This window comes from Muntiacus reevesi, chromosome 10 (assembly GCF_963930625.1).
Source record: "Muntiacus reevesi chromosome 10, mMunRee1.1, whole genome shotgun sequence".
NCBI classification, from domain to species: Eukaryota; Metazoa; Chordata; class Mammalia; order Artiodactyla; family Cervidae; genus Muntiacus; species Muntiacus reevesi.
Window position 1 is genome coordinate 40,777,236 of NC_089258.1, and position 25,084 is coordinate 40,802,319.

At 45.9% G+C, this 25,084-nt stretch overlaps 1 protein-coding gene across 2 annotated transcripts in view; it reads left to right on the plus strand.

Annotated features, from left to right (window-relative positions):
• CNTRL (centriolin) overlaps positions 1-25,084 on the plus strand; it is an 81,972-nt gene that overhangs the window by 52,035 nt on the left and 4,853 nt on the right. For both annotated transcript variants that reach the window (XM_065946906.1, XM_065946907.1), the window contains exons 23-39: positions 2,048-2,228; positions 3,270-3,583; positions 5,122-5,327; positions 7,238-7,430; positions 10,263-10,393; positions 10,530-10,670; positions 10,772-10,898; positions 11,637-11,801; positions 12,549-12,708; positions 15,877-15,992; positions 16,073-16,290; positions 17,566-17,723; positions 19,686-19,759; positions 20,812-21,000; positions 21,397-21,622; positions 23,065-23,270; positions 24,214-24,354. In XM_065946906.1, coding sequence (XP_065802978.1) covers positions 2,048-2,228; positions 3,270-3,583; positions 5,122-5,327; positions 7,238-7,430; positions 10,263-10,393; positions 10,530-10,670; positions 10,772-10,898; positions 11,637-11,801; positions 12,549-12,708; positions 15,877-15,992; positions 16,073-16,290; positions 17,566-17,723; positions 19,686-19,759; positions 20,812-21,000; positions 21,397-21,622; positions 23,065-23,270; positions 24,214-24,354 — 2,946 coding nt within the window. The remainder of the gene's footprint in view (positions 1-2,047; positions 2,229-3,269; positions 3,584-5,121; positions 5,328-7,237; positions 7,431-10,262; positions 10,394-10,529; positions 10,671-10,771; positions 10,899-11,636; positions 11,802-12,548; positions 12,709-15,876; positions 15,993-16,072; positions 16,291-17,565; positions 17,724-19,685; positions 19,760-20,811; positions 21,001-21,396; positions 21,623-23,064; positions 23,271-24,213; positions 24,355-25,084) is intronic.

A 25,084-nucleotide genomic window follows, 5' to 3' on the forward strand; every position in this document is an offset into this window, starting at 1 on the left:
ACTTGAGCCCCGAGACCCTATTGAAACTGTTGAAAGTGGCAGTAGAATTATACAGAGGCTGAGACAGAAAAATAGGCACCTGGGTTTCATTTCCTTTTAACAGACATTCATTCAGTGCTTCCTGAGGTCAAGTGCGAGACTCGGGCGGGAGGCCTTGATGAACGATGCAGCCCCTGCCCTCAGAGTCCACGAGCACGGTCACACCAGTGTAATTAGGAAACAGTGACACACACTCGACAATGGACTAGACTCCTCTGCCCCCGTGGCAGAGAATCACAGATTTATCTCATGGGAATGTTTAGGAAAGAAGCCTTCACAAGCAGGGGCGTGAAGTGAGCAGTAAGCAACCCTCACAGGCTGTGCTCTCAGGGGCGAGGGGACAGCCCGCGAGGACGAGGAGCGTTGGGTTAGCCGTGGCAGGTAGCCTAGCGGGGCTTGAGGGCGGGGTGGGAACAGTGAAAGGCAAAGCAGGTTGGGGCCATCTCTTTTTTTTAAAGGGACTTCAAAATCCCTTACAGTTAAATTATGTAGGCCTTGGGAAACTGCGGTTGTGTGTGCTATGATCAGAGCTCTAGTTTTAGAGGATTAGTCCGGCAGAGCGTGAAGGCTAGACACGCGGAGCTCTGGTTTCGGAGGAATAGTCCAGCAGAGCGTGAAGGTAGACGCGCGGAGCCCTGGTTTCGGAGGAATAGTCCGGCAGAGCGTGAAGTCTAGACACGCGGAGCTCTGGTTTCGGAGGAATAGTCCGGCAGAGCGTGAAGGTAGACGCGCGGAGCCCTGGTTTCGGAGGAATAGTCCAGCAGAGCGCGAAGTCTAGACACGCAGGGCTCTGGTTTCGGAGGAATAGTCTGGCAGAGCGTGAAGGTAGATGCGCGGAGCCCTGGTTTCGGAGGAATAGTCCAGCAGAGCGAAGTCTAGACACGCGGAGCTCTGGTTTCGGAGGAATAGCCCGGCAGGGCGTGAAGGTAGACGCGCGGAGCCCTGGTTTCGGAGGAATAGTCCAGCAGAGCGCGAAGTCTAGACACGCAGGGCTCTGGTTTCGGAGGAATAGTCTGGCAGAGCGTGAAGGTAGATGCGCGGAGCCCTGGTTTCGGAGGAATAGTCCAGCAGAGCGAAGTCTAGACACGCGGAGCTCTGGTTTCGGAGGAATAGCCCGGCAGGGCGTGAAGGTAGACGCGCGGAGCCCTGGTTTCGGAGGAATAGTCCAGCAGAGCGCGAAGTCTAGACACACAGGGCTCTGGATTCGGAGGAATAGTCCGGCAGAGCGTGAAGGCTAGATGTGCGGTGCGTAACTTGCTCTGTGTGGGGCTGTCTGAACTCCCTGGGGTGAAGGATGGAAGAGGCAAGGGCAGTGGAGCTGGAGGAGGGGAGGACTGAGGGGTGCTCAGTGACACAGTGTGAAGCTTTGCAGCCTGAACGTGGGAAGGAAGCAGAGGCTCTCCTCCAGAGCCAAGAGCAACATCCTGCTGGAATCCGCTGGTGGCCACGGTCAGGAGAAGCAGCCCTAACCGCTGGGCTCCCGGGGCCCTGGGGAGTTCATCAAAACCCCAAGAGCAGAATCTAAGACCCTCCTCCCAGATCTCTAAAGGAAGCCAGACATCTTGGCACAGCCAGGGCCACAGGGGGAAGCAGTATAGATTAGAGCAGAGCCCGAGCTGGATGAGGGTTTGGAGGGTCAACCTGCAACTGGGAAGGAGAAGGAGCATAAGCGTAGAGCTCTAAGGCCAGGCCCGTCTCCCAGCACCGCAGGAGACGAAGATTCCAGGTGGCCTGGAAAGCACCTGGTTTCCTTGATCTTACTGCTGAGCCATTGGGAACGAGCGAAAGAAGAGAGACCGCTAGGCAAGATGAGGACGGGAGCCAGGAGGCTGACGCCCGTGCAGGGTGTATGGCCCTGTGACCACGCCTCAGCTCTCCCTATGAGAATGAGAATCGTGATGTGGGAAGGGAAACCAGCTCTGTGCCGGCGTTGTGGTAGACTCTGACCTTCCTCCATATCAGTCTTCTTATTTTTAAGAGATGCTGTGCTTTTCTGTCACACGTTTAGGTTTCCAGCCACAGTTCCCAGGCCACCAAGGACTCTGGTGTTGGGCTGAAGTATGCAGCCTCGACTCCCGTTAGAAAACCTCCGCAGGATGGGAAGGAAGACGGTGCCCCTCCAGCTGCCTCGGGATACTGGGTTTATTCTCCCATCAGGAGCGGGTTACATAGATCGTTTGCAAATAGAGGTAAGTCAGATCACACCCGGGAAGTTGCGCTTCTCTTGCCTGATGAATGGCGTCTGGTCCCCTGAATTCCGTAAAGCGCAGCCCGCTCCCTCAGCTTGCTCGGTAGGCCCCTGTGCCCTGGGCTTGGCCCGTGCCCCCTGCCCGCTTCCCGCCGCTCTCCCACCTGTCGGCCGTGCCCGGCTGCACGGTGTGCTCTCACAGCTCCATGTTTGAGCCCCTCTGTTCGGAACGTTCTACTCCTTCTCTTCTCTCCCAAACCGTTCCTGCTCGTCGTGACTTCAGCAGGACCCAGGTCCTCAGATGGCACTCTTTTTCTGGAGCCTCGCTCCTCGCCGCCTCGCCCGGGCACGCTGCGCAGCTCGCCTGTGCTCCCGGCATGCGGCAGTTTGCGTCCGTGTGCCGTGGCCGTAGTTACGGCAGCTGACGTGAGGTGTCACAGGTCTGTCTGCCAGAGGCCCAGGGAAGAGCCGGACCTGGGGTAGCTCCCGGCTCTCTCACTAAGCAGCTGTGTCATACTAGGCAGATTGCTTAGCGGCTCTCAGAGTGTTAATCTGTACAATGGGGATACTGCACCCTGAGAACTGGTTCATTCAGGAAGCCTAGTGCCCGCTGTGCGCTCAGTCCTCCGTCATCAGCGATGAACATACCTAGTCCTGCTTACCGGAGAGAGGAGTAAGCCGACCGCCGCCTGGGGCGGCTGTGTGCCCTGAGAGTGGTGGAGCTCGGAGCTGAGGGTCCCACCGCGCTTCTCTGCTGGCCTTCATGTGACACGAGGCAGGCGCCCAAATGCTGCTGAGTGGTGAATGAGTGAAGACGGGGAAAAGCAAATCAACGGATAGGTGTTGGAGAAACTCGGGTTCCCCTGGTGAAAAGAACTGGAATCCCTGTTTTGATCCACTTTTCAAAACTGCTTTTGACCTTTTTTACAAAATTTTATTTTTGCATATCTGATATCTTGGCCTGAATGCTGCTGTTCTCTGCTAAGCGTGCTTACCTAGTAAGCCATGGGAATAAGACACGCTCCTGTGTTTCCGTTTGAAGATGCAGACAGTGGAGGAGAGAGCCACGAGGAGAGCGAGCCAGATGACCACAACGGCCACCCATTCGTGCCTCCTCCTGGATACATGATGTACACCGTGTTCCCCGACGGCTCTCCTGTACCGCAGGGCATGGCCCTCTACGCACCGCCGCCTCCCTTACCCAACAACAGCCAACCTCTCACCCCTGGCACTGTTGTGTATGGCCCGCCTCCTGCTGGTGCCCCCATTGTATATGGGCCTCCACCCCCCAGCTTCTCCGTCCCCCTCATCCCAGTGGGCGTGCTGCACTGCAACGTCCCGGAGCACCACAGCCTAGTAAGTGGGAAGACACAGGAGCCCTGTCCAGCTGCTTCCCTGGGAGGCTGCCTCAGAGTCGGCCCTCCTGTGCGGGGCTTATACCCCAGAAGTGTGCTTTTAAGGCTGGTGTTTAGAGCTGAGCAAACATTCTCTTATTAAAATACTCTTCTGGTCAGAAATTAGGGTACCAGGTCACTCTCTGAACCTAGTTTAACCATTTTATAACAAAAATGCTTTCAGCCCGGAGATCAGCCATTTTTAAAGAAAGCTGGTATGTGTATTTTTATTGGTAAGCGCTGTATGACTGTATGTATAGGCATGTGCCTGCTCAGCCGCTTCAGTTGAGTCTGACTCTGCGACCAGGCACATGCGTGTGCCTGCCTGTACTTGTGCACACACGTGTAGACATGTGTTTACATGTAAACACGTGTAAGAGCAGCACACAGTAAGGCTTTGCTGGGGATCGTCCCTTGGTGGTGAGGTAAATGATTATTCCTTCTTTCTTTTCATAGTTCTCTTTTACTGTGCCCATAATTTTGTGTTCTGTTTTTCCTACTTAATGTTACAAGCATTTTTCCCATGGTTTTCATGGACATTTTTAACCAGTATTTTAATGACTGCATTTGTGGCAGTGTAGTTCATTTAACTTTGTATAAATTTTACTGTATTTCTTATTTTTCCTCTAGACTAAATTCAAGAAATGATTGCTTCCTAGTCTCTAGCTTACTCTTCAAGCTTTGGCACTAAAGAAATAAAATGCATTACAAGTACCGCCTTCACACTCAGGACGCCTGGGTCCTGATGCTTTCCTGAGCTCTTCATTTTTTCCTTTTCCTCTCAACAAACTGAGAGGAAGATAAAGGATTCTAGCCCATGGGTGTGAAGCCAGCAGCCCAATTTTAATCGGTCAACCTAGCGTCAGAGGGACTGCGGGTATTTACATGGTGAAAAATGGCCGTTGCTCTTGTTAACCGGCAGTGCTTCAGTGCACACTGTCTTGTAACAGTTCTGTCGGCTCAGCGTTTGTTAATCTCTTAAACTCGATCTTTTACCCTACACTAGTACCCAGCTGTTTATATGGTTCCCCAGGCGTGCCTTTATATCTCCTATGTTTATACATTGCTTCTTCAGCTTGGATATTTCCTGTTTCATTTATTCTTCAAAACCCAGCAGAGCACCGCGTCCTCTAAGTAGCCCTCTCAGCCCACTGCCCTCCCATGTGCCCGGAGGAGGGAGAGAGGTGTGTGTCTGCGACTCTGCCAGATGCGGAGCGCTGGGACCAGACAGTGCGCACAGGAGGTGCCGGGCGACTGCCTATCACGCAGCCGTAGCTGGGCTGACGGAAGAGGCGCAGGATCTATTAGTCCATCCGTTCCCTCTATGACGTGTGAAGAAATTGCCTTGAGTTAATCTTTCTTTTCATACTGAAGTCTTAGGAAGCTACCAGTATTTTCAGGGCATAGATACCACTTTAACCACAGTTCATCTCAGTTTGGGGCAGGAAAAAGGGGAAAGTTCATGTGATATTTCAGTACTGCATTCTTCTCTTTATTCAGGAGAATGAGGTTTCTAGATTGGAAGACATAATACAGCATTTAAAATCAAAGAAGCAGGAACAGAGGATGAGAATATCCAAGCGGCAGTCTGAGAAAGAAATAGAAGAACTGCATCATAATATTGATGGCCTTTTGCAAGAGAAGAAAGACTTAGAGCACGAAGTAGAAGAATTACATAGAACCATCCAGAAACATCAACAGCGAAAGTAATTGTTAGCCATTTCATTTTTATAATTCAGATGAGTTAGTTCATTAACGTAACCGAAATCAGTGTTGTCCAATAGCACTTTCTGTGATCTTGGGAGTGTTCTACATCTGTCCCGTCCAGGACAGTAGCCTTAGCTACGTGTGGTTATTGAGCACTTGAAATGTGGCTAATGAAACTGGGGAATAGAATTGAATTTAATTTAATAGCCACATGGTGATTTCTAAGTTCTCGTGGCCGATAATCCAAATCAGCTTCTCTTACGGTCCCTCTTAGAGAACGGCCATCGGTCCACATTATCCTAGCTGAAAGCACGCCAGGTGTCCGCAACACTCCCCTTTCCCTCCACTCCCCTAGGCGCCCAGCTGCTCTCCAAGCCCCACTGACACTATACACAGAGAGCTCTCAGACTGGCCCCCTTCTTCCGTCTTTGCCGCCCTGGCCCTCAGGCTTCCCAGGCCCAGTCTCTCTCGCTCTGTCCTGCCCTTGACCTGGCTGCAGACCTGACCGCGCATGCTCCCCTGTGGCTCTCATTCCCACCAGCGGACATACTGCTCTCCAGGTTCTGAGCCCTGCCTCTCCTTCTCATCTTTCCCTTCCCACGCAGTGTTTGTTCTGGCCCTGCGTACTTTGCTGCAGTTTCCCTGAACACCACCTTTTCTCCTGCCTCCCCACCTTTGCATGCACTGTCCTTTGCCTGCAATGGCTTCCCAACCTGCCCCCCACAACTCCAGTGTGTCTTTCCAGGTGAAGGTCAGGGATCCTCTCTGATACAAGAGGCTTCTCATCTCAGGCCCACAATTAAGAGTTGGTGAGATTGGGCCTAGTGCTGTTCACACTGTGTTGTAGATACCCCGGCGGGCAGGCGGGCAGGCGGGCAACCTCAGGGCCTCCTCTCTGTGCCCCAGCGTCCGGCACAGGGCTCGTCAGCTAGTGGCGTGTCTGCGGCCTGGGTCAGTTGCGCAGAAGCCCATCTTCTGCACTAGACCACGGGTTACGGCAGGTCCTCGGTGCTTGTCCGTTTAGCCAGACTGGCCCTCGTGCCGGGGTTGGGGGAAGACCTGCGGAGGACGTTGAGGTGGGTAAGATGCGGTCCCTGCCTTCTAGGAGCAAATGCAAGAGTGACTAACAGACCTGGCAGGAAAAAGCAAGGGCCGCTGCGAGAAGGCTGGGACTCGACGTTTGAAGGCTCACAGGACGGTTATTTCACTTCTGTGGGTGTGTGAGAGGCTGAAGGTTTGAGGGGGATATAGGCCAGTGGGACAGCCACTTCTTTTCCTAGTTATAAAAATAAATGATCGTTTAGGGGAATTTGGATAACACAAAAATGGTCAAAGAAGAAAGTGAAAATTGTCTGTATTCATTTAAAGACAAACTGTTAATATGTTGTTTATTTTCATGTTTTTCTGTATAGATAGTCCCGTTTTCAAGTAATCTTGACTTTAGCCCTGCGTTACTAAATCCTGTGTTATGCTTTTTGATTTTTCAGATATCATCACCATAATTTTACTCTAGCAGAAATGTAGAATAATTTTGAGGGAAGTGGATGGTTGCCTTGGGAGTGGCTTGCTTTATTTTTATACCACAGAAAAATTGAAGTATCAGTATTGTCTTGACTAAGTGCTGATTTAAAAAAAAAGTCTTTATATTTAAAAGGACAAAACAGCAGCATCATACATTATACATACTATTCACTTATTGTCAACAATATGCCACATTGAGTAAAAATACAGTAATCATAACCTTGAACCAAGGTAAACACCAACCTTGAGCTTAATCAGATGTAGCTGTCTGTCCCATCCCTTCTTGTATAAAATTAGAAAATCACCATGCATCTTTTTATCACTAGGCTATAAGTATTGATATGGTCACATTTAAAATCTCTGTGTGTGTGTATGTGAATTTTTTTAGAGACTTCATTGATGGAAATGTTGAGAGTCTTATGAATGAGCTAGAAATAGAAAAGTCACTCAAGCACCATGAAGATATTGTAGATGAAATTGAGTGCGTGGAGAAGACGCTCCTGAGACGTCGAGCAGAGCTCAGGGAGGCCGACCGGCTGCTGGCGGAGGCCGAGAGTGAACTCTCACGCACAGCGGAGAAGGTGTGTGCTGCTATGCTTGGACGGAGCTGGCTCGCTGTCATCAGCAGGACGGGTTAGAGAGGGAACGCGTAAGAGCGCAGTGGTCAGAGTCAGGCTGCACGGATTTGGGCAGGTCACTTAAGTCTCCGAGCTTCTCTTTCCTCAACTGTAAATTCAGGCTAAGAAAACCTAAGCTGGGGAGCTTCCCTGGTGGTCCTTCCAGGGCAGGGGACACAGGTTTGATTCCTGATCAGGGAGCTAAGATCCAACCTGCTGCGTGGCAGCCAGGCCCGCACGCTGCGCCTGCTGAACCTCAGTGAAGACCCAGCACAGCAAAAAGCAAACGGCCTAGGCTGTTCAGTGTGAAAGAAATGAAGTAGTATACTTAAAGCTCCTAAAAGTAATTTAGTTCCTAGCACACCCCACCTCCTTATCCTGTGTGTGTTTTAAAAATGACTTGGGCTGTAATGTTTATTAAATGGGTTAATCTTATATTCTTATAAAATAACATTGGACCTCACAGTCAGACTGTTAGCTTATGCTCCAAGTTGATAGTTGATATAAAATCAAGTATTTCTTGGCCTGAGGTAATATTGAGACTTAAACACAGAGTAATTTGGAGAGGAAAAGGGACTGCCTTTTATTGAGGCCCTGTATACCACACGTTGGCTGCTTTTATAAATACCTCTTCGTTTAACTTTCCTGGCAACCCTGTTAGATGGTCGTTAGCCCAGTTCACAGATGTAACTCACACAGGCTGGGGTAGCCTGTGGTCACACAGCTGAAGTCCTGCCTCACCAAAAGAGCTTTCTAGCTAGATGGGAATTCCAGGGTTTAAAAAAAAGTCCCTTATCCATATGGGGCACCTCAGGAACTATCATTTTTATATTGTTGTTTCAACATGGACCAATTTGAATGAATAGAAATCTGTTACCCAGGAGCTGAAATGAAGGATTTACGAAAGAAATTCTGAGTGGTGGCTTTATAGGAATGGAAAAACATCCTGATCTTCTTTTCGGATGATCAGTTGCCTCTTCTGTCATATGGTAGATCACTGTGAGAGCTAACAGGTGTGAGCAGGACCAGAGAAAAATCTATTGGTGGTGTATAAAAAGATTACTGAGATCAGTCGTTGGGAGAGAGAGGAAGTGAACGAGGTTCAGGCTAATAAGCTTCTCCTTCATCCTCCCAAAATGACTCAGGGAGGCAGCTTGCTTAGGAGCAAGAGGAGAGGAGAAAGTGCTGCATTTTGTAAGGAATGTGCCAGACTTGTTAAACCTGACATACACGGAGATAAAGCACTGCTTAGAGACGTGCTGGCTTTCCATAGTGGGTAATGAGTTGTGTCCAGTGGTTTGCTGATGAATCTGGTCGAAACTGGCTGTCCAAGGTGGAAAGAAGTGTGGTGAAATGTTTAGCACTTCAGGACCAGCCAGACCCTCTTGCCTCCACACAGAGTATTTACTAGACGAGCCTCACGTACAGACCCTCTGACCCGAGTGCGACTGCAGTACAGCGCTTTCGCTGAACGGCGGGTCGCTGCTCAACCAGGTTCCAACAATACACTGCTTTTGGATCTCTCATGACATGGTTTTTTTTAAGCCTATTATTTTAGACAGAAAAAGAAACCAAGCTGATAGAAAAAAATAAAAATGCTGTTTTTGCCAAATCTTGTATAGGAAGGTTTTGAAATACTTCAGAAGTATTAAATATTTGATTCCCAGTCATAATTAAATTTGGAGAAGGAAATGGCAACCCACTCCAGTACTCTTGCCTGGAGAATCCCATGGAGGGAGGAGCCTGGTAGGCTACAGTCCATGGGGTCACAAAGAGTCGGACATGACTGAGCGACTTCACTCACTCACTCACTCACTCATAATTAAAGTATCCTTTGAGCAATGGAACTTTACTTAAGATGATATCGAGAGTAAAGGCAGAGTCTCTAGGGACTCCCGTGGTGGTCGGGTGGTTAAGAGTCCGCCTGCCAGTGTGTGAGACGCAGGCACAGCCCCTGGTCCAGGAGGCCTCCACGTGGCGCAGAGCGACGAAGCCCGCGCGCCACGCTGCTGGGCCCGAGCCCTGGCGCCTGCGCTCCGCAACGAGAGAAGCCCCTGAGATGAGGCGCCCGCAGCTGCGACTGGAGAGGGGCCCCCGCTCAGCAGGGCTAGCGAACGCTCACCTGCAGCAGTGACGGGCCGCTCGGCCAGAAATGAATACGTTTACAAAAGCAAAATGTGGAGGGGATTTTGGTAAAATAACTTCTTTGCCACTTAATTGGGTAGCTATTTGTTCACTTTTTCCTTGTCTTTTTAAATTTTTGGGGGGGAAGTGGTGGTTGTTTTGGTTTAGATAATTTTTAAGTGAAAAAAATAACAATACTACAGATTATTTTTAAATAGAAGATCATCTACCATCTCACCACCCTCAAATTACTACTTTTAATTTTGCAAAGCCTTTCTCTTTGTTGACAAGATACAGTTTTATATAGTTGCTCTTACAGTGCTTCTACCACTTTAAATTTATTTTTTCAGTCAACATTTTATCAGTAGCATTCTTCCATGTTACTCCCTTGTGATCTTATTTTAAAGACTATAGAATATTCCATTGTGTTGATGCATTATCACTTACCAAATCGATTATTTATCAAGTCTCACATTATCTCAGTATACAATGAGCAGTTTTATATAGCAGTTCTTCTGAATTCTTTTTTGAGAATTGGCAGGTCAAAGTGAATGAACATTTTTATCAGTCTTTCTGTATTATTGTTTTCCAAGAGTTGTGCCAATTTACAATACCAATAGTTGTGAGAGAATATTGCAGCTGAATTGCTTTTAATGACAGTTTCTTTTCTAGACAAAGAATGCTGTTGAAAAGTTCACTGATGCCAAGAGGAATTTGCTGCAAACTGAGAAAGATGCTGAGGAGTTAGAAAGGAGAGCTCAGGAGACAGCTGTTAACCTTGTCAAAGCTGGCCAGCAGCTCAGGTAGGCAGTCTCCCTCGGCCGCTGATATACCCGGTGAGATGAATGGGAAGTTTGATTCTAGAGGATGGTAATTGCTTTAGGATAAATAGCACGTCACGTCTAAGGAGTCTGGGGGAAATAAAGCGATGTGTTTCAGATTGTTGCAGGCTGACACCAAGGGTTTGGAGCAGCACAAAATCAAGCAAGAAGAAATCTTGAAAGAGATAAGCAAAGTTGTTGCAGCAAAAGACTCAGACTTCCAGTGTTTAAACGAGAGGAAGGAAAAACTAACGGAAGAGTAAGTACGGCCTCTGCCCGGCCTTGTAGGGCTTGCGCTGGATGAGGCTCCTGGGGCTCGGTCTCCCTGCCGGTTTGCTCTAGTCCTGCTGGCGTTCGTAGGCTGCAGAAGCTGCAGAAAGACATCGAGACGGCAGAGCGCACTGAGGACCATCACCTGCAGGTCCTGGAAGAGTCGGAGGCCCTCCTGCAGGCCCAGAGAGCGGAGCTGGACAGGCTGAGGAGCCAGGTATGGCCGTGGCCACCTTGGAAACCAGCTTGTGCTGCTGGGGAGCCTCCATTCGTGTTAACGCTTATAAAAATGCTACGTGTTTGATTGTGGAAAAGACTGGAAAATGCGTAGTAAAGTGCGAATGAGGCTATACATCCTGGCGGATAAGATTAGAGCCCAACCCAGATTTGAATCTCAGTTCAATATGATATCTTATTGAATGAGTGAGTCTCAAAACATGATCTTTTCTGAGATCATTTATGTTAAATGTGTGTACAAATATTTGTGTTTGAATTTTTAGTCTCTGCCAAAGTACAAACATGGTCATCTGATGAGGGTAGTGAATGTTTTCTGCTTTCTTCCTTTCACATATCTGCATTTTCTGCTTTTCTGTAACTGAATATGTATTGCCCTTAAAATTGTAAGTTTTAAATTTATAAAACGACTAAATTTCTTAAATCCCTGCCTAATTTTCATTGCCAGAGTGGTGTCAATTGGAATGAAGTACACATAGGTTATCCCCCATAACCTGAGGGATGATCATTGTTCTCATATTCTTGTTTTTGCTGTGATTTGAGTGAGCTCAGGGCCTTTATTAGGCATTTTATGCCTGCACTCCCCAGCCTGGCCTTCCTGACTTGCAGCTAAGATAACTAAAATTAGACTACCACCTCCACACAGCATTTGGCTGGACTAAATATTCTCCATCTCAGCACTTCTGTCAAGCTGTGCATCCTTTCCTTTTCTTCAATGCAGGTAACAGGTCAGCAGCAGGAGATGGCTGTCTTGGACAGACAGTTGGGGCATAAGAAGGAGGAGCTGCATCTACTCCAGGGAAGCATGGTCCAGGCAAGAGCTGACCTCCAGGAAGCGCTGAGATTGGGAGAAAGTGAAGTGACTGAGAAGTGCAGTCACATCAGGGTGTGTTTCTCAGTAGTTTTCAGGAGTCCTGTAGTTCTGTAGATTTATTTCAAGATATTTTCATTGGTTCCCCCCAAAATGCAGATATGGACTCCTGAGTCTCGCCGCCCCTGTCCCGCCAGCTTGGTGGTCTCTAGCCACCCCGGGACTGTTGGGTGCAGCGGGCCCTCCATGCCGTTTTCTGGATGTGTCAAGGCTTTCTGCCTTTCTGTTTCTCATGCCATTTCTTCAGGAATTTCCTTTCTGGGAGTGCCCAGATCTGACCTGGTTTTCATAGCTCAGCTTCACGCCACTAAGGGACTTCCCCAACTTTTCCTGGAAGCAGTTTATCTCGCTTCTGAGTCTGGTAACACTCTGTACACTCTCCGGTTCTGCAGAACCGTAGCCTTTCTTGGTGATGTTTCTGTTCCCGGCTTTACTTCCCCAAAAGGTGCTAACAGCCCCTTGAGGGCAGGAGATGGATCTGAATGAATCAGCCTTTCTTTTTTGTGACACACAGCTTTGCCCAGAGTAAATAATTGTATATACATTTTAAATGTAGATATTATGTTACTTTTTTACTTCTATTATCCTAAAATATGTTAGTGTTAATGCAGTGCTATTCTTAATGTAAAACACAAAGGATGCACTTGTTTTCAAGTGAGAATTTATATGTGAGACAGTTAATAACAGAACTGATTTTCAAGTATTTTCTATTCATAACTTGGTAGAGGTAGGTTGACTTTTTTCTTTTTTTTCTTTGCGTAGGAACTAAAAGGTCTTTTGGAAGAACTGAGTTTTCAGAAAGGAGAACTGAATGTCCAGATTAGTGAGAAAAAAAATCAGCTTTCACTTATAAAGCAAGAAATTGAAAAAGAGGAAGAAAATCTTCAGGTAGTTTTAGGGCAGATGTCTAAACATAAAACTGGTAAGTTTAAAGTTAAACCTTATTTCTAATCAAAGAAAAGCAGATTATAAATGGAATATTTAAATTGACTGAAAGCAAAATAGTCATTTTCATTGCTAACAGGGTGTGATGAAAGAAGACCACTTACAGGCTGTTGATTGAATTATAAAATGAAACAACTTCCCAGTGTCTTAAACTCTTAAAAATACACACCTGTTGAACTTACTAGGCAGCCATTTCTAGTTATCTAGAGAGGGCAAGCATTTATGCACAACACGGCAATATTTATTTCTCTTTTTCAATTTTATTAAGAAATAAGCCTTAATTTCCTTGTTTTACAAATTAAGCTGAGTACTTACAGTAGAATTTATAATGACAAAATTTGGAAACAAATGACCATTTTAAAACCATATTTTAATATTTAATAACATGCAAAAATGCTGATGAAAGAAAAGTGAAAAAATAGATAAAAACTAAACAATGAAAGTAGTCCTGATTTGTTTTAAAATATATGTGTGTGGGGACTTCCCTGGCAGTCCAGTGATTAAGACCTCACCTTCCAATGCAGAGGGTGCAGGTTTAATCCTTGTCAGGGAGCTAAGATCCTACATGCTTCACAGCTAAAAAACCAAAACATAAACTAGAAGTAATGTTGCAGCAAGTTCAATAAAGACTTTAAAAATGGTCCACATTTTTGGATGGTCCACATCCAAAAAACTTAAAAAACAAAAAGTCGGCTAAAGTGTTAAGTGAGGTGAAAGTCACTCAGTTGTGTCAGACTTTTTGCGACCCCATAGACTGTAGCCCGCCAGGCTCCTCTGTGGATGGAATTCTCCAAACAATACTAGAGTGGGTTGCCATTTGCTTCTCCAAGGGATCTTCCTGACCCAGGGATCAAACCTGGGTCTCCCACAGTGCAGGCAGATTTTTTACTGTCTGAGGCCACCAAAATATTAAAAAAATAAAATATGTGTGTGCTTATGTGTACATACCCGCACATAAACTTCTGGAAGGAAATTATCAAAGTGCTATAGCAGTAGTGATCATTTTTGGATGGTAGGATAATGATGTGTTTTTATTTTTTTCTTTTATACTTTTTTCAATTTTTTTGTAATGAACAAATATTCTTATAATCAGAAAAAGTAGTTAATATTTAGAAATCTTTATTTCAAAGGACAAAAGAATTGATATATAAATTTCAGCTGATATATTTTGAAGTTTTGATGTATTTTGAACATTTCATGCAAAGATAGGCTCAATAAAGGACAGAAATGGTATGGACCTAACAGAAGCAAAAGATACTAAGAAGAGGTGGCAAGAATACACAGAGAAGAACTGTACAAAAAAAGATCTTCACGACCCAGATAATCACAATGGTGTGCTCACTCACCTAGAGCCAGACATCCTGGAATGTGAAGTCAAATGGGCCTTAGGAAGCATCACTACAAACAAAGCTAGTGGAGGTGATGGAATTCCAGTTGAGCTATTTCAAATCCTGAAAGATGATGCTGTGAAAATGCTGCATTCAATATGCCAACAAATTTGGAAAACTCAGCAGTGGCCATAGGACTGGAAAAGGTCAGTTTTCATTTCAGTCCCAAAGAAAGGCAGTGCCAAAGAATGCTCAGACTACCGCACAATTGCACTCATCTCACACGCTAGCAAAGTAATGCTCAAAATTCTCCAAGCCAGGCTTCAGCAATACGTGAACCGAGAGCGTCCAGATGTTCAAGCTGGATTTAGAAAAGGCAGAGGAACCAGAGATCAAATTGCCAACATCCTCTGGATCATCGAAAAAGCAAGAGAGTTCCAGAAAAACATTTATTTCTGCTTTATTGACTATACCAAAGCCTTTGACTGTGTGGATCACAATAAACTGTGGAAAATTCTGAAAGAGATGGGAATACCAGACCACCTGACCTGCCTCTTGAGAAACCTGTATGCAGGTCAGGAAGCAACAGTTAGAACTGGACATGGAACAACAGACTGGTTCCAAATAGGAAAAGGAGTGAGTCAAGGCTGTATATTGTCACCCTACGTATTTAACTTCTATGCAGAGTACATCATGCAGACTGTTGGGTTAGATGAAGCACAGGCTAGAATCAAGATTTCTGGGAGAAATATCAATAACCTCATATATGCAGGTGACACCACCCTTATGGCCGAAAGTGAAGAAGAACTAAAGAGCCTCTTGATGAAAGTGAAAGAGGAGAGTGAAAAAGTTGGCTTAAAGCTCAACATTCAGAAAACTAAGATCATGGCATCCAATCCCATCACTTCATGGCAAATAGATGGGGAAACAGTGGCTGACTTTATTTTTCTGGACTCCAAAATCACTGCAGATGGTGATTGTAGCCATGAAATTAAAAGACGCTTACTCCTTGGAAAGTTATGACCAACCTAGACAGCATATTGAAAAGCAGAGACATTACTTTAACAAAGGTCCGTCTGGTCAAGGCTATGGTTTTTCCAGTGGTCATGTATGGATGTGAGAGTTGGACTATAAAGAAGGCTGAGCGCTAAAGAATTGATGCTTTTGAACTGTGGTGTTGAAGAAGACTCTTGAGAGTCCCTGGGACTGCAAGGAGATCCAACCAGTCCATCCTAAAGGAGGTCAGTCCTGGGTGTTCATTGGAAGGACTGATGTTGAGGCTGAAGCTCCGATACTTTGGCCACCTGATGTGAAGAACTGACTCATTTGAAAAGTCCCTGATGCTGGGAAAGATTGAGGGCAGGAGGAGAAGAGGACGACAGAGGATGAGATGGTTGGATGGCATCACCAGTTCAGTGGACATGGGTTTGGGTGGACTCCGGGAGTTGGTGACGGACAGGGAGGCCTGGCGTGCTGCGGTTGATGGGGTTGCAAAGATCGGACGCGACTGAGCGACTGAACTGAACTGATTTTGAAGTTTTTCTGTTTATTTTGATGTAAATTCTTTTAGGTAGGGTAAGTTCTTTTAGAACTAGATCTTTGTTGAATATTTGTTTAAATTTTTTCAGCAAATTAATGCTTAGCAATACTTTCAAAGGATTTTTTCATTCAAAATGTAATTAGCTCCGTTAATTCAGCACAACATATATTTATTTTATTACCTATTGTTATATCAGTCAGTAGCATTATTTTCTGTTTCATTTTGTAATTGTTTCCATGTTCATTTAATAGCCTGGACCATGCTTTGTTTCTCATAGAACTTAAGAATATTCTGGACATGTTGCAACTTGAAAACAATGAGCTGCAAGCGTTGAAGCTACAACATGACCAAAAGATGTCTGAGTTAGAGAAGATTCATGTTGAAGTGCTGGAGGTAATAAACAAAGGCATTTTACTGGTAGCAAACCACACAGTCTCCATTTGTACAGTTGAGTCCTCTTTTATCTTCTTTAGGAGAAACTGGAGTTGGAGAATTTGCAGCAGACAGCCCTGCGACAGAAAGGGGAGATGGAGTGGCAGAAGCAGCTCTTAGAGAGGGACAAGCGAGAGGCTGAGCGGATAGCTGCTGAGGCCCGAGCGATGCAGCTGTGTGTTGAGTCTTTGTGCAAACAAAAGGAAGATCTTGAGGAGAAATGTGACAGCTGGGAGAAGAAGCTGGCACAGGCCAAACGGTGAGAGCAGGAACAAATAAACTTGCAAGGTCCCTTCTGGAAGGCTAAAGCGTTATAAACACACTATTTAAAAAATTGGAAAAGGCAAAAAAAGAAAAAAATACAAAATACACCACAAACTCAATATCACAGTACAATTCACCAGTAGCATTTTGGGGTGAATTTTCCTTTTAGGCTTTTATTTCTCCCTTAAAGCATTTTTTAAAATAACTTGTTATTTAAGTAAAATAATGTATGCTTGGAATATGTGAGTCAGTAGAGAAATATACCTTGTTGTGGGTAGGAAGGCCCAGTATTAACCCAACCCACCTACCAATGCAGGAGACACAGGTTCAATCTCTGAGTTGGAAAGATTTTCTGGAGTAGGAAATGGCAACCCCCTCCAGTATTATTGCCTGGAAAATTCCATGGACAGAGGAGCCTGGCGGGCTAGAGTCCGTGAGGTCACAGAGTCTGGACACGACAGAGCACACGAGCAGGCATGCCACAGATGGGCTTCCCTGGTGGCTCAGTGGTAAAGGGTCTGCCTGCCAGGCAGGAGACGTGAATTTGATCCCCAGGTGGGGAAGATCCCCTGGAGAAGGAAATGACAGCCCACTCCAGTGTTCTTGCTTAGGAAACCCATGGACAGGGGAGCCTGGCGGGCTACAGTCCGTGGTGTCACAAGAGTCAGATACGACTTGGGGGCGGAACAGTGGCAGCATCCCATAGGATACTACTGGGCATGAGGAGCGCCGGAGCATCAGTAGCACGCAGCTACTTGGGTGCGTCTCAGAGTCGTCATGCGCACTGAGAGGAGCCAGACGAGCCGGTCCGCAGTGTGTGGTTCCTGTCCATGCAAAGGAACACGTGCTCATACATACTTTTTTTTTTTGACAAATCTTATTATACATAAAATTGTGTTTCTTGCTTTTTCACTTATAAGTTAAGTCCATTTTAATCACGTTTGGATTTATAAGTGCTATCCATGTTGTCCCTGATTTTTATAAAACTTCAATTTTAGCAAGTCACTTTTTGAAATGACAAACATTTCCAAATGTTCTATTTGGAAAGCTGAAAATAAGAGAGTTTTTTGAGAATGAGTTGAAGACCCTCACAGTTTGTTAATTCTTGTTAATGTTTGTTGTATAGTAAATTATTAATATTATTAATTTATTAATATCATCCAGACTCCACAGCTGCATTGTGAGACATAACACTGTCCCTTGGTTGTCTGGTGTGTGTGCTTGGACATTTTGTGTTTGACAGTCTGACATATTCTTGCTTGTATTGTAGGGTTTTAGCAGCCACAGAAGAGAATAGCAAAGCAAAGCAATCAGACTTAGAAAAGTTGGAATTGGATATCAGAAAACTGCAACAGGAACTAGACCAACTGAACAGAAACAAGCTCTCACTGCACAAAGACATCGCGGCCCTGCAGCAGCAGCTCCAGGGTGAGCGGCACAGGGGGTGTGGCTGTCTTCCTTCTGCTCGGTGCTTTTTTTAATTGTTTGCTTTCTTGTTATAGAAATAGATCATGCTACAGGGCATGGGGTTTCTTTTAGAAGTGAGAAAAATGTTTTAATATTAGGTATGGTGATGGTTGAACAACTCTGAATTTACCAAAAGCCATGAAATTGTACACTTTAAATGGGTGAAATACATGATATGTGAATTATATCTCAGTAAAGCTGTTTGGTTTTTTTTAATGAATTCATATTCCTTAGAGAACAATTTTAAAACATAGCAAAGTAACAAAATAAAAATTACTATTGACCACACTCTTCAGAGATAATTTCTACTAGCAATGTAGTAAATATCCTTCTAGAATTTTCCTTGAGGGGTGGTGTGTGTGTATAGATTTAAAAGCAAAAATGGACATAACATATTTATGACCAAATCTTTATAAATCCTCATGATTGTTTATTTATAAGTTACTAATCAGTAGGAGAGGGTGTGGAGAGAAGGGAACCCTCTTACACTGTTGGTGGGAATGCAAACTAGTACAGCCACTATGGAGAACAGTGTGGAGATTCCTTAAAAAACTGGAGAAAGAACTGCCATATGACCCAGCAATCCCACTCCTGGGCATGCACACCGAGGAAACCAGATCTGAAAGAGACACGTGCACCCCAATGTTCATCGCAGCACTGTTTATAATAGCCAGGACATGGAAGCAACCTAGATGCCCATCAGCAGACGGATGGATAAGGAAGCTGTGGTACATAGCTTTCTTGGAAGTAATATGGAATATTATGGAATAATATTGGAAGTAATATGGAATATTACTCAGCCGTTAAAAAGAATACATTTGAATCAATTCTAATGAGACGGATAAAAGTGGAGCCCATTATACAGAGTGAAGTAAGCCAAAAAGATAAACACCAATACAGTATACTAACACATATATATGGAATTTAGAAAGATGGTAACGATAACCCTATATGCAAGGTAGAAAAAGAGACACAGATGTATAGAACAGACTTTTGGACTTTACAGGAGAAGGCGAGGGTGGGATGTTTTGAGAGAACAGCATTGAAACATGTATATTATCAAGTGTGAAACAGATCTCCAGTCCAGGTTGGATGCATGAGACAAGTGTTCGGGACTGGTGCACTGGGATGACCCAGAGGGATGGGATGGGGAGGGAGGCGGGAGGGGGGATCGGGATGGGGAACACATATAAATCCATGGCTGATTCATGACAATGTATGGCAAAAACCACTACAATATTGGAAAGTAATTAGCCTCCAACTAATAAAAATAAATGGGAAAAGAAAAAAGTTACTAAGTAATTCCAGCCAACAGTATACTTGTTGAACACTTCCTGTGTCCTGAGCATGATTGTAGATGTTTCATATGCATTTTATCATTTAATTCTTATAACATTTTTTTGAGGTAGAAACTATTATTTCACCCATTTAAAGATAAGCCAACTTACGCCTAGTTTCCTTGGGACTTGCTTAAGCGAGAAGTGACTTGCTCAAGCTCACCCAGTTAGTAAGTGACAAAACCAGTACAGATAATAAAATTTATTTTCAAATTGTCTTCCTGAAAGGTTGTACCAAATTTACATTTTTATCAGCAGTGTGGAAGGTACCTGTTTTTAAACCACGCACCTCATCAACACTAGGTAATGTGTGTGAGGTTTTTTTATCATGAGGTTTGGAACGTGTAAATCTTTTTTTTTTTTAATATGTAAGTCTTTAAAAAGTATAAGGCTCCAAGCCCAGATCTGGCTTGTGCATTTACCTCTCTCTTGGCCATGAATAAGATAGGGTGGCGTAATCACCTGTTACACCCTAACAGAAGGAAGTATAAATTCACTTTCAGTCTACATTTTTAAGGGGACTGATGGGAAACTGAAAAATGTATACATATGTATTTCTTATTCTATGTAAATGTTATTTCTGTAGAAAAACGAGAAGCAGTAAACTCATTACAGGACGAACTAGCTGACGTCCAAGACCACTTGAACCTAGCAAAACAGGTAAGCCTGACAAATGAAATCTTCTCGTGGCGTCCTGCAGGTATGCGGATAGCTGCTTGAAATAACAAATCAAAGACGCTGGTTCCTTCTCACATGAGCAGGTCCCGTAGAGCCATTTCTCTTAACACAAATGTAATAATATATACCAAACCTTTGATGCAGAGCAGTAATTTTCTAGTTTATTTTTGTCCTAGAATTCTCCATTCAAACAATGTTTTACTCAAAGCTAGTGAGTAAGGGGTGGTGGCCAGAAGAGCCCCACAGTTGGTCAGCCGCTTTCTGAGGGCTTCAGGGGCAGATGGACCGTCTCTTCCCCATGGCACAAATGAGGTCTTTATGCGTCTCAGCATCTTCCTGCAGTACTTCAGTGTTGTCCTGTGAGATTATTGCCATGGTCTGAGTTCCAGAGAACCTCAAGCAAGTTTTAGACCTTAGTTTCTATGCTGTAAGTTATGGGTTAGATTAGACATCTAAATTCCCTTCCTTCTACCTTTAAGATTCTGTGTTTCTAAGATGTTTAAAACTTATTCTGTCCTTTAAAAAGTCTTATACGAGTTCTTATGAACATTTTTTATGTTATTAGAAATATGGTAACTTTTCCAAAAGTGTTTAATTAGGGTTCTTTGAAGAAAGAAGTATTTATTGTTTTGTAAATTTTTTTTAACCTGTATAAATATTTCAGATGGTAACAAAACCATGATTTTAGGTTCAGTTTCAGTCAGAGTTAAAGCTTGTTCACAGCTTTTCTTACTCTTAGCAATCCTGTGAGGTGAGTGGTGTTTATTCCCACCTCAGTGACAAGATGGCTAAATTTCAGAGGAACTGAGTCTCTTGCTAAGGTTCTGACATCTATGTCATCTTAGGTACTAAAAAGAGGGAAGTCGGTGATTAAGTTGAGCTCTGGGTACCTTCGTATGTTTGTTGAAATAACAAAGGATATGGAACTTTTGGGCTGTCATTTGTCGGACTTAGTAGATGGATGCAGGCGTGGCACTCGGGCCTGTAGAGGAGGTGGCCTTGTCCGTAGTTTGAGTTTGTTCTTTGACCTGAAGGACCTGCTCCACACCACCAACCGCCAGGATGTCCTGCTTGGCGAGCAGACCAGGCTGCAGGAGGACCTCCAGGAACGCGTGAAGAAGCTGGAAGTCTGCCAAAAAGAAGAGGAGAGAAAACAGCAGCACCTGCAAGCCCTTCAGAGCGAGGTGGAGGAGAAGGAGAGCGCGCTGGCCCAACAGGAGATGGTACTGCACCCCACGGGCGGTCCAGGAGCGGGACACTTCCCTGACAAGCATCCCCCCGGCTCTCGCTCCGCTTACCTGCCCTGTGTGACCTGAGGGGGATTTTACACCAGCTCTTTGACTCCCTTGGTATTGATGTTATGGACCATTAAGACTGTAGAACAGGCCCCGTAAAGAATCTCGGTGGCCACCTGTCAGTTCCTGCGTGTTCCCTCTTCACATGCTAGCCAGATCATTTTCCAGTCCCTCCTTGATCCCCTTTGTAAAGAGAACTCACTCTCGATCACTGTGGGCTGTTTGCTGCTTTCTGTTTGAACTGGAGTCTGACTAGTGTCCACGGAGATTCCCTCGGGACCCCATTTGTGAGTTCATGACTGACTAAGGTTGTTCTCTAATAAGACGTTTCAGAGACTCCAGAAAGAGAGAGAAAATGAAGAGAAAAGGTTAGAAGCCAGTCGAGCGAGCCTGCAGGAGCAGCAGCAGCAGCTGGAGAAGGAAATAGCAGACCGGAGGAGCACGCTGGACCAGGTGCTCAGCCAGGTGCTGGGGGCTGAGGCGCGCGTCAGGACTCTGCAGGAGGAGGAGAGGTGGGGTGAGACCCTGGAGAAGACGCTCTCCCAAACCCGTACGTATCCTGGAGCGCTGCGCGAGGGGGGCGTCCACTGGCTGTCTGATGAAGCGTGTAAAGGAGGCCCAGGCCTTGGCCGTAGCCCAGACAGGAGGCAGGACCAGCGTGGGGGAAATACAGCCCCACACTTGGTCCTCCTGGTCCTGCGAAAGATGAGGAAACGCGCCCAGAGGGAACAGAGAATCTGTCTTTATGGAGATGGAATTTGATCCCGACATGGTCAGGTGTTTTTCCTTGACTGTATCGCTTTCTTTGAAAATGCTCTTTCAAGGAAGTGGAATATTAAGGCAAAGAAGTGCCAAAAGGTGCCCTAAAGGCTTTCTATAAAAGTACATTAATTCTGACCTTTGGAACAATGATCCATTTCATCTCAACCTATTACAAAAAACAGTATTAACAGTTCTATGATACAGTTGTTGGCCATTGGGTCTGTTTATTCTTTTGAGCCATACATAAATGAAGTTGACCAGGACAAAAGATGGTTCTTAACGTCAGTAAATGAATTTTTTTTTCTTAGACTTCAGGTTTTAATAATGCTCAGAAAATGTTCTCCCCTGCGGGAACTTTAAGGACTTGGGTTTTGAAAGGGTTATTACTCCTTTTTCCCTGGGAACTCTTGATTCAGACCCAACCATTTCATTTTGAAACAAACCTAAATATGCCGAGTCTGACCATCCCAGAGGTGTGAGAAGTGATATCTGGGCAGGGTGTTGTTTTACAAAGGTTCATTACAAAAATCTGTGTTAAATGTCACTGTTGTGTATAAGCATCATTTATTGAGTATACTCACCATGCACTAGGTGTTTGCATGCATGATTCCTGTTAAATACCGGGAAGTAGGTTCCTTCTATAGAAAATAAGACTCATGCCATTCCAAATCCTCTGTTCTTTTCCTGCACTGCCTCCTATGAAGGAAAAAATACTGTGTATTTCCCTTTATTTAAAATTAGGTTTATAAAAAAGCATTTCAGGGACTTCCTTGGCCATCCAGTGATTAAGACTGCACTTCCAATGCAGGGGGCACGGGTTCAATCCCTGGTCGGGGAAGTAAGATCCCACATACCTCATGGGGCAGCCAAAAAATTAAAAAGTGGAGAAAGGACTTGAATAGATGTTTACATAAATAAGTAAATAAATAAATAGCTTTTCAGTAGCCTGTTCCATGTTCCTTGCACCTCACAGAATTGGTGCTCTCTGGTCTCAAAGACTCAAAAGAGAAAATGGTAACCGTCTGTCACTTTGGAAGCAGGTCCTTCAGGAACAAATTACATCAAGAGGCAGCTTTCTCTGAACCTTTTCCTGGGTCGCCGGTGTGAGTCAGGGGAGACTTAGACAACTGGCTGGTGGAAAACAGTGCCCCAGTGAGCGTCCTGTCCTTGTGCAATCTGCCCTTAGCCAGCCCAGGGCCTCAGGCTAAACTACCTGAAATACTGTTTCAGAACGGCAGCTCTCAGAACGCGAGCAGCAGTTGTTGCAAAAGTCAGCTGAGCTGCTGGCTCTTCAGAAGGAGGCGGACTCTATGAGGGCAGACTTCAGCCTCTTGCGAAACCAGTTCTTGACAGAGAGAAAGAAAGCTGAGAAGCAGGTGGCCAGCCTCAAGGAAGCGCTCAAGACCCAGCGCAGCGAGCTGGAGAAGAACCTTCTCGTGAGTACCCACCGCCCTGCCCGGCAGCTTGTGAGGAGAGGAGCCTTTCATTCTCTAACGAAACACGGCTTCCATGTAGAGAAAACAAATGACCGGGCAACCCAGTCCCTAACCCAGCGGGTTGGGGTTGCTTGGGGTACGTCTGGGCATAGTTTGTGCCTGAAGCTAACGGTAGATTTTGCCTGTGTCTGGGCTCAGCCCTGGAGGAGTTGGCTGGCTGGCTGGAACGCTGGTCACAGGCTCAGAGAGCTCCCTCGGGGAGCCAGCCTCTGTGCACCGCTCCAGCAGGGGTGCAGGGGTTTGGGGGTGGGAAAGCCTCTGAAAAGCCTCTTCCCCAGCTGCAGTCTCTACTCACACGTTTTCTCATTGTGCCCTTTTTGGTCAGCATCAGCTCTAATTAATCATTATCCTAAAACTAAGAGGCTCAATCTGTCACGCTCTTATCCCTGAGATAAATTGTGGGCGGTGGTACTCAGATGAGTTGAAAACGGTTTGGGATGCCTCGAGACCGACGGGCAGTGATAGAGGCTGTCCCAGAAAAGGATTTTTTAACACCCTTTGGAGGAGTCCATGTCGCCCTGCAGTGTGAATGTCGCTTTCCACCCGGATGTATTTCCCAGAGGGCGGTGACGCTCACAGCCGCTGACGTGCAGCAGGGCTGTGGAGAGAGGAGGCAGATGTCTGGATTTAATCCTCCCAGGAGCCCTGCAACGGTGGCTGTTGTTCACATCTCCCAGACAAGGGAGGATCACCTCCTCTCAGTGGCAACACGGCACATCTAGGATTCAGGCTTTCTGCTCCCAGCTCTACCACCACCGCTGCAGAAGGCGGGTCGATCATCCCCTTTATAGCCGGAGCCCAGACAGGAAACGGAGTCTCCGAGCTGGTGAGTGTGCCAGGCAGCAGCACGCACCCCCAGAGTCGTTCTCCTCTCCCGTGCTAGGAGCAGAAGCAGGAGAACAGCTCCATGCAGAAGGAGATGGCGACCATCGAGCAGGTGGCGCGGGACAACCACGAGCGGGCCCGGCGCCTGATGCGGGAGCTCAGCCAGATGCAGCAGGAGTACGCGGAGCTCAAGAAGCAGGTAAGAGACAGACTCCCAAGGAAACCTCTGATCGCCTGTCATGCAGCCGGGCCGAGGAGAGGAGAACAGTTCGTCCTCGATGGAGGGTCTCGTCCTAGACCCCCTCGTGTCCCTCCACCCGTGTCAGGCTGGGCCAGCCCAGAGCTCTCCAGTCAGGCTGCTCAGGCCACTCGAGTGACCTGCTACACTTTGTCTTTGGATGACCTCATGTGGCCATTTAGTTTCGTCTTTTCCTATAACCATCCCCCAACACACAGACACACACACACACACACACCCCTTTGGCTCAAGAAAAAATTACTTTTAAAGGCCCGTTGGCCTCTGTAAGCTTGAGGGCAGTTAGCAGTGGGTGTGACTGTAGTATCTTCACCGTGCTCTTTATGGAGAGAGCCACGTGGAGTGGTCTCGGGTATTTAACACTCTGTAGCACCTGAGGAAACCTCCAGACTCCCCACGCCACCAGATCCGTCACGTGTAAAATAAAAACATTTAACCAGACCTTCTCTAAGTCCTTTTCAGTGTTAACATTTATAGCCTAGACCACTTACAGCTTGTTTCAGTAAATGGCCCTTTCTCATCTGAGGACCACTAAGGTGCCTCATATAAATTCTCACTTGGCTCTCACATTTCAGGATACAGAGGGTTCAGAAGTCGGCTAGCTGGCCCTAAGTCGTCCTGGTAATGTTCATTGGAAATGAGATTGGAACCCAGCTCTGTCCCGCTGCAGAGA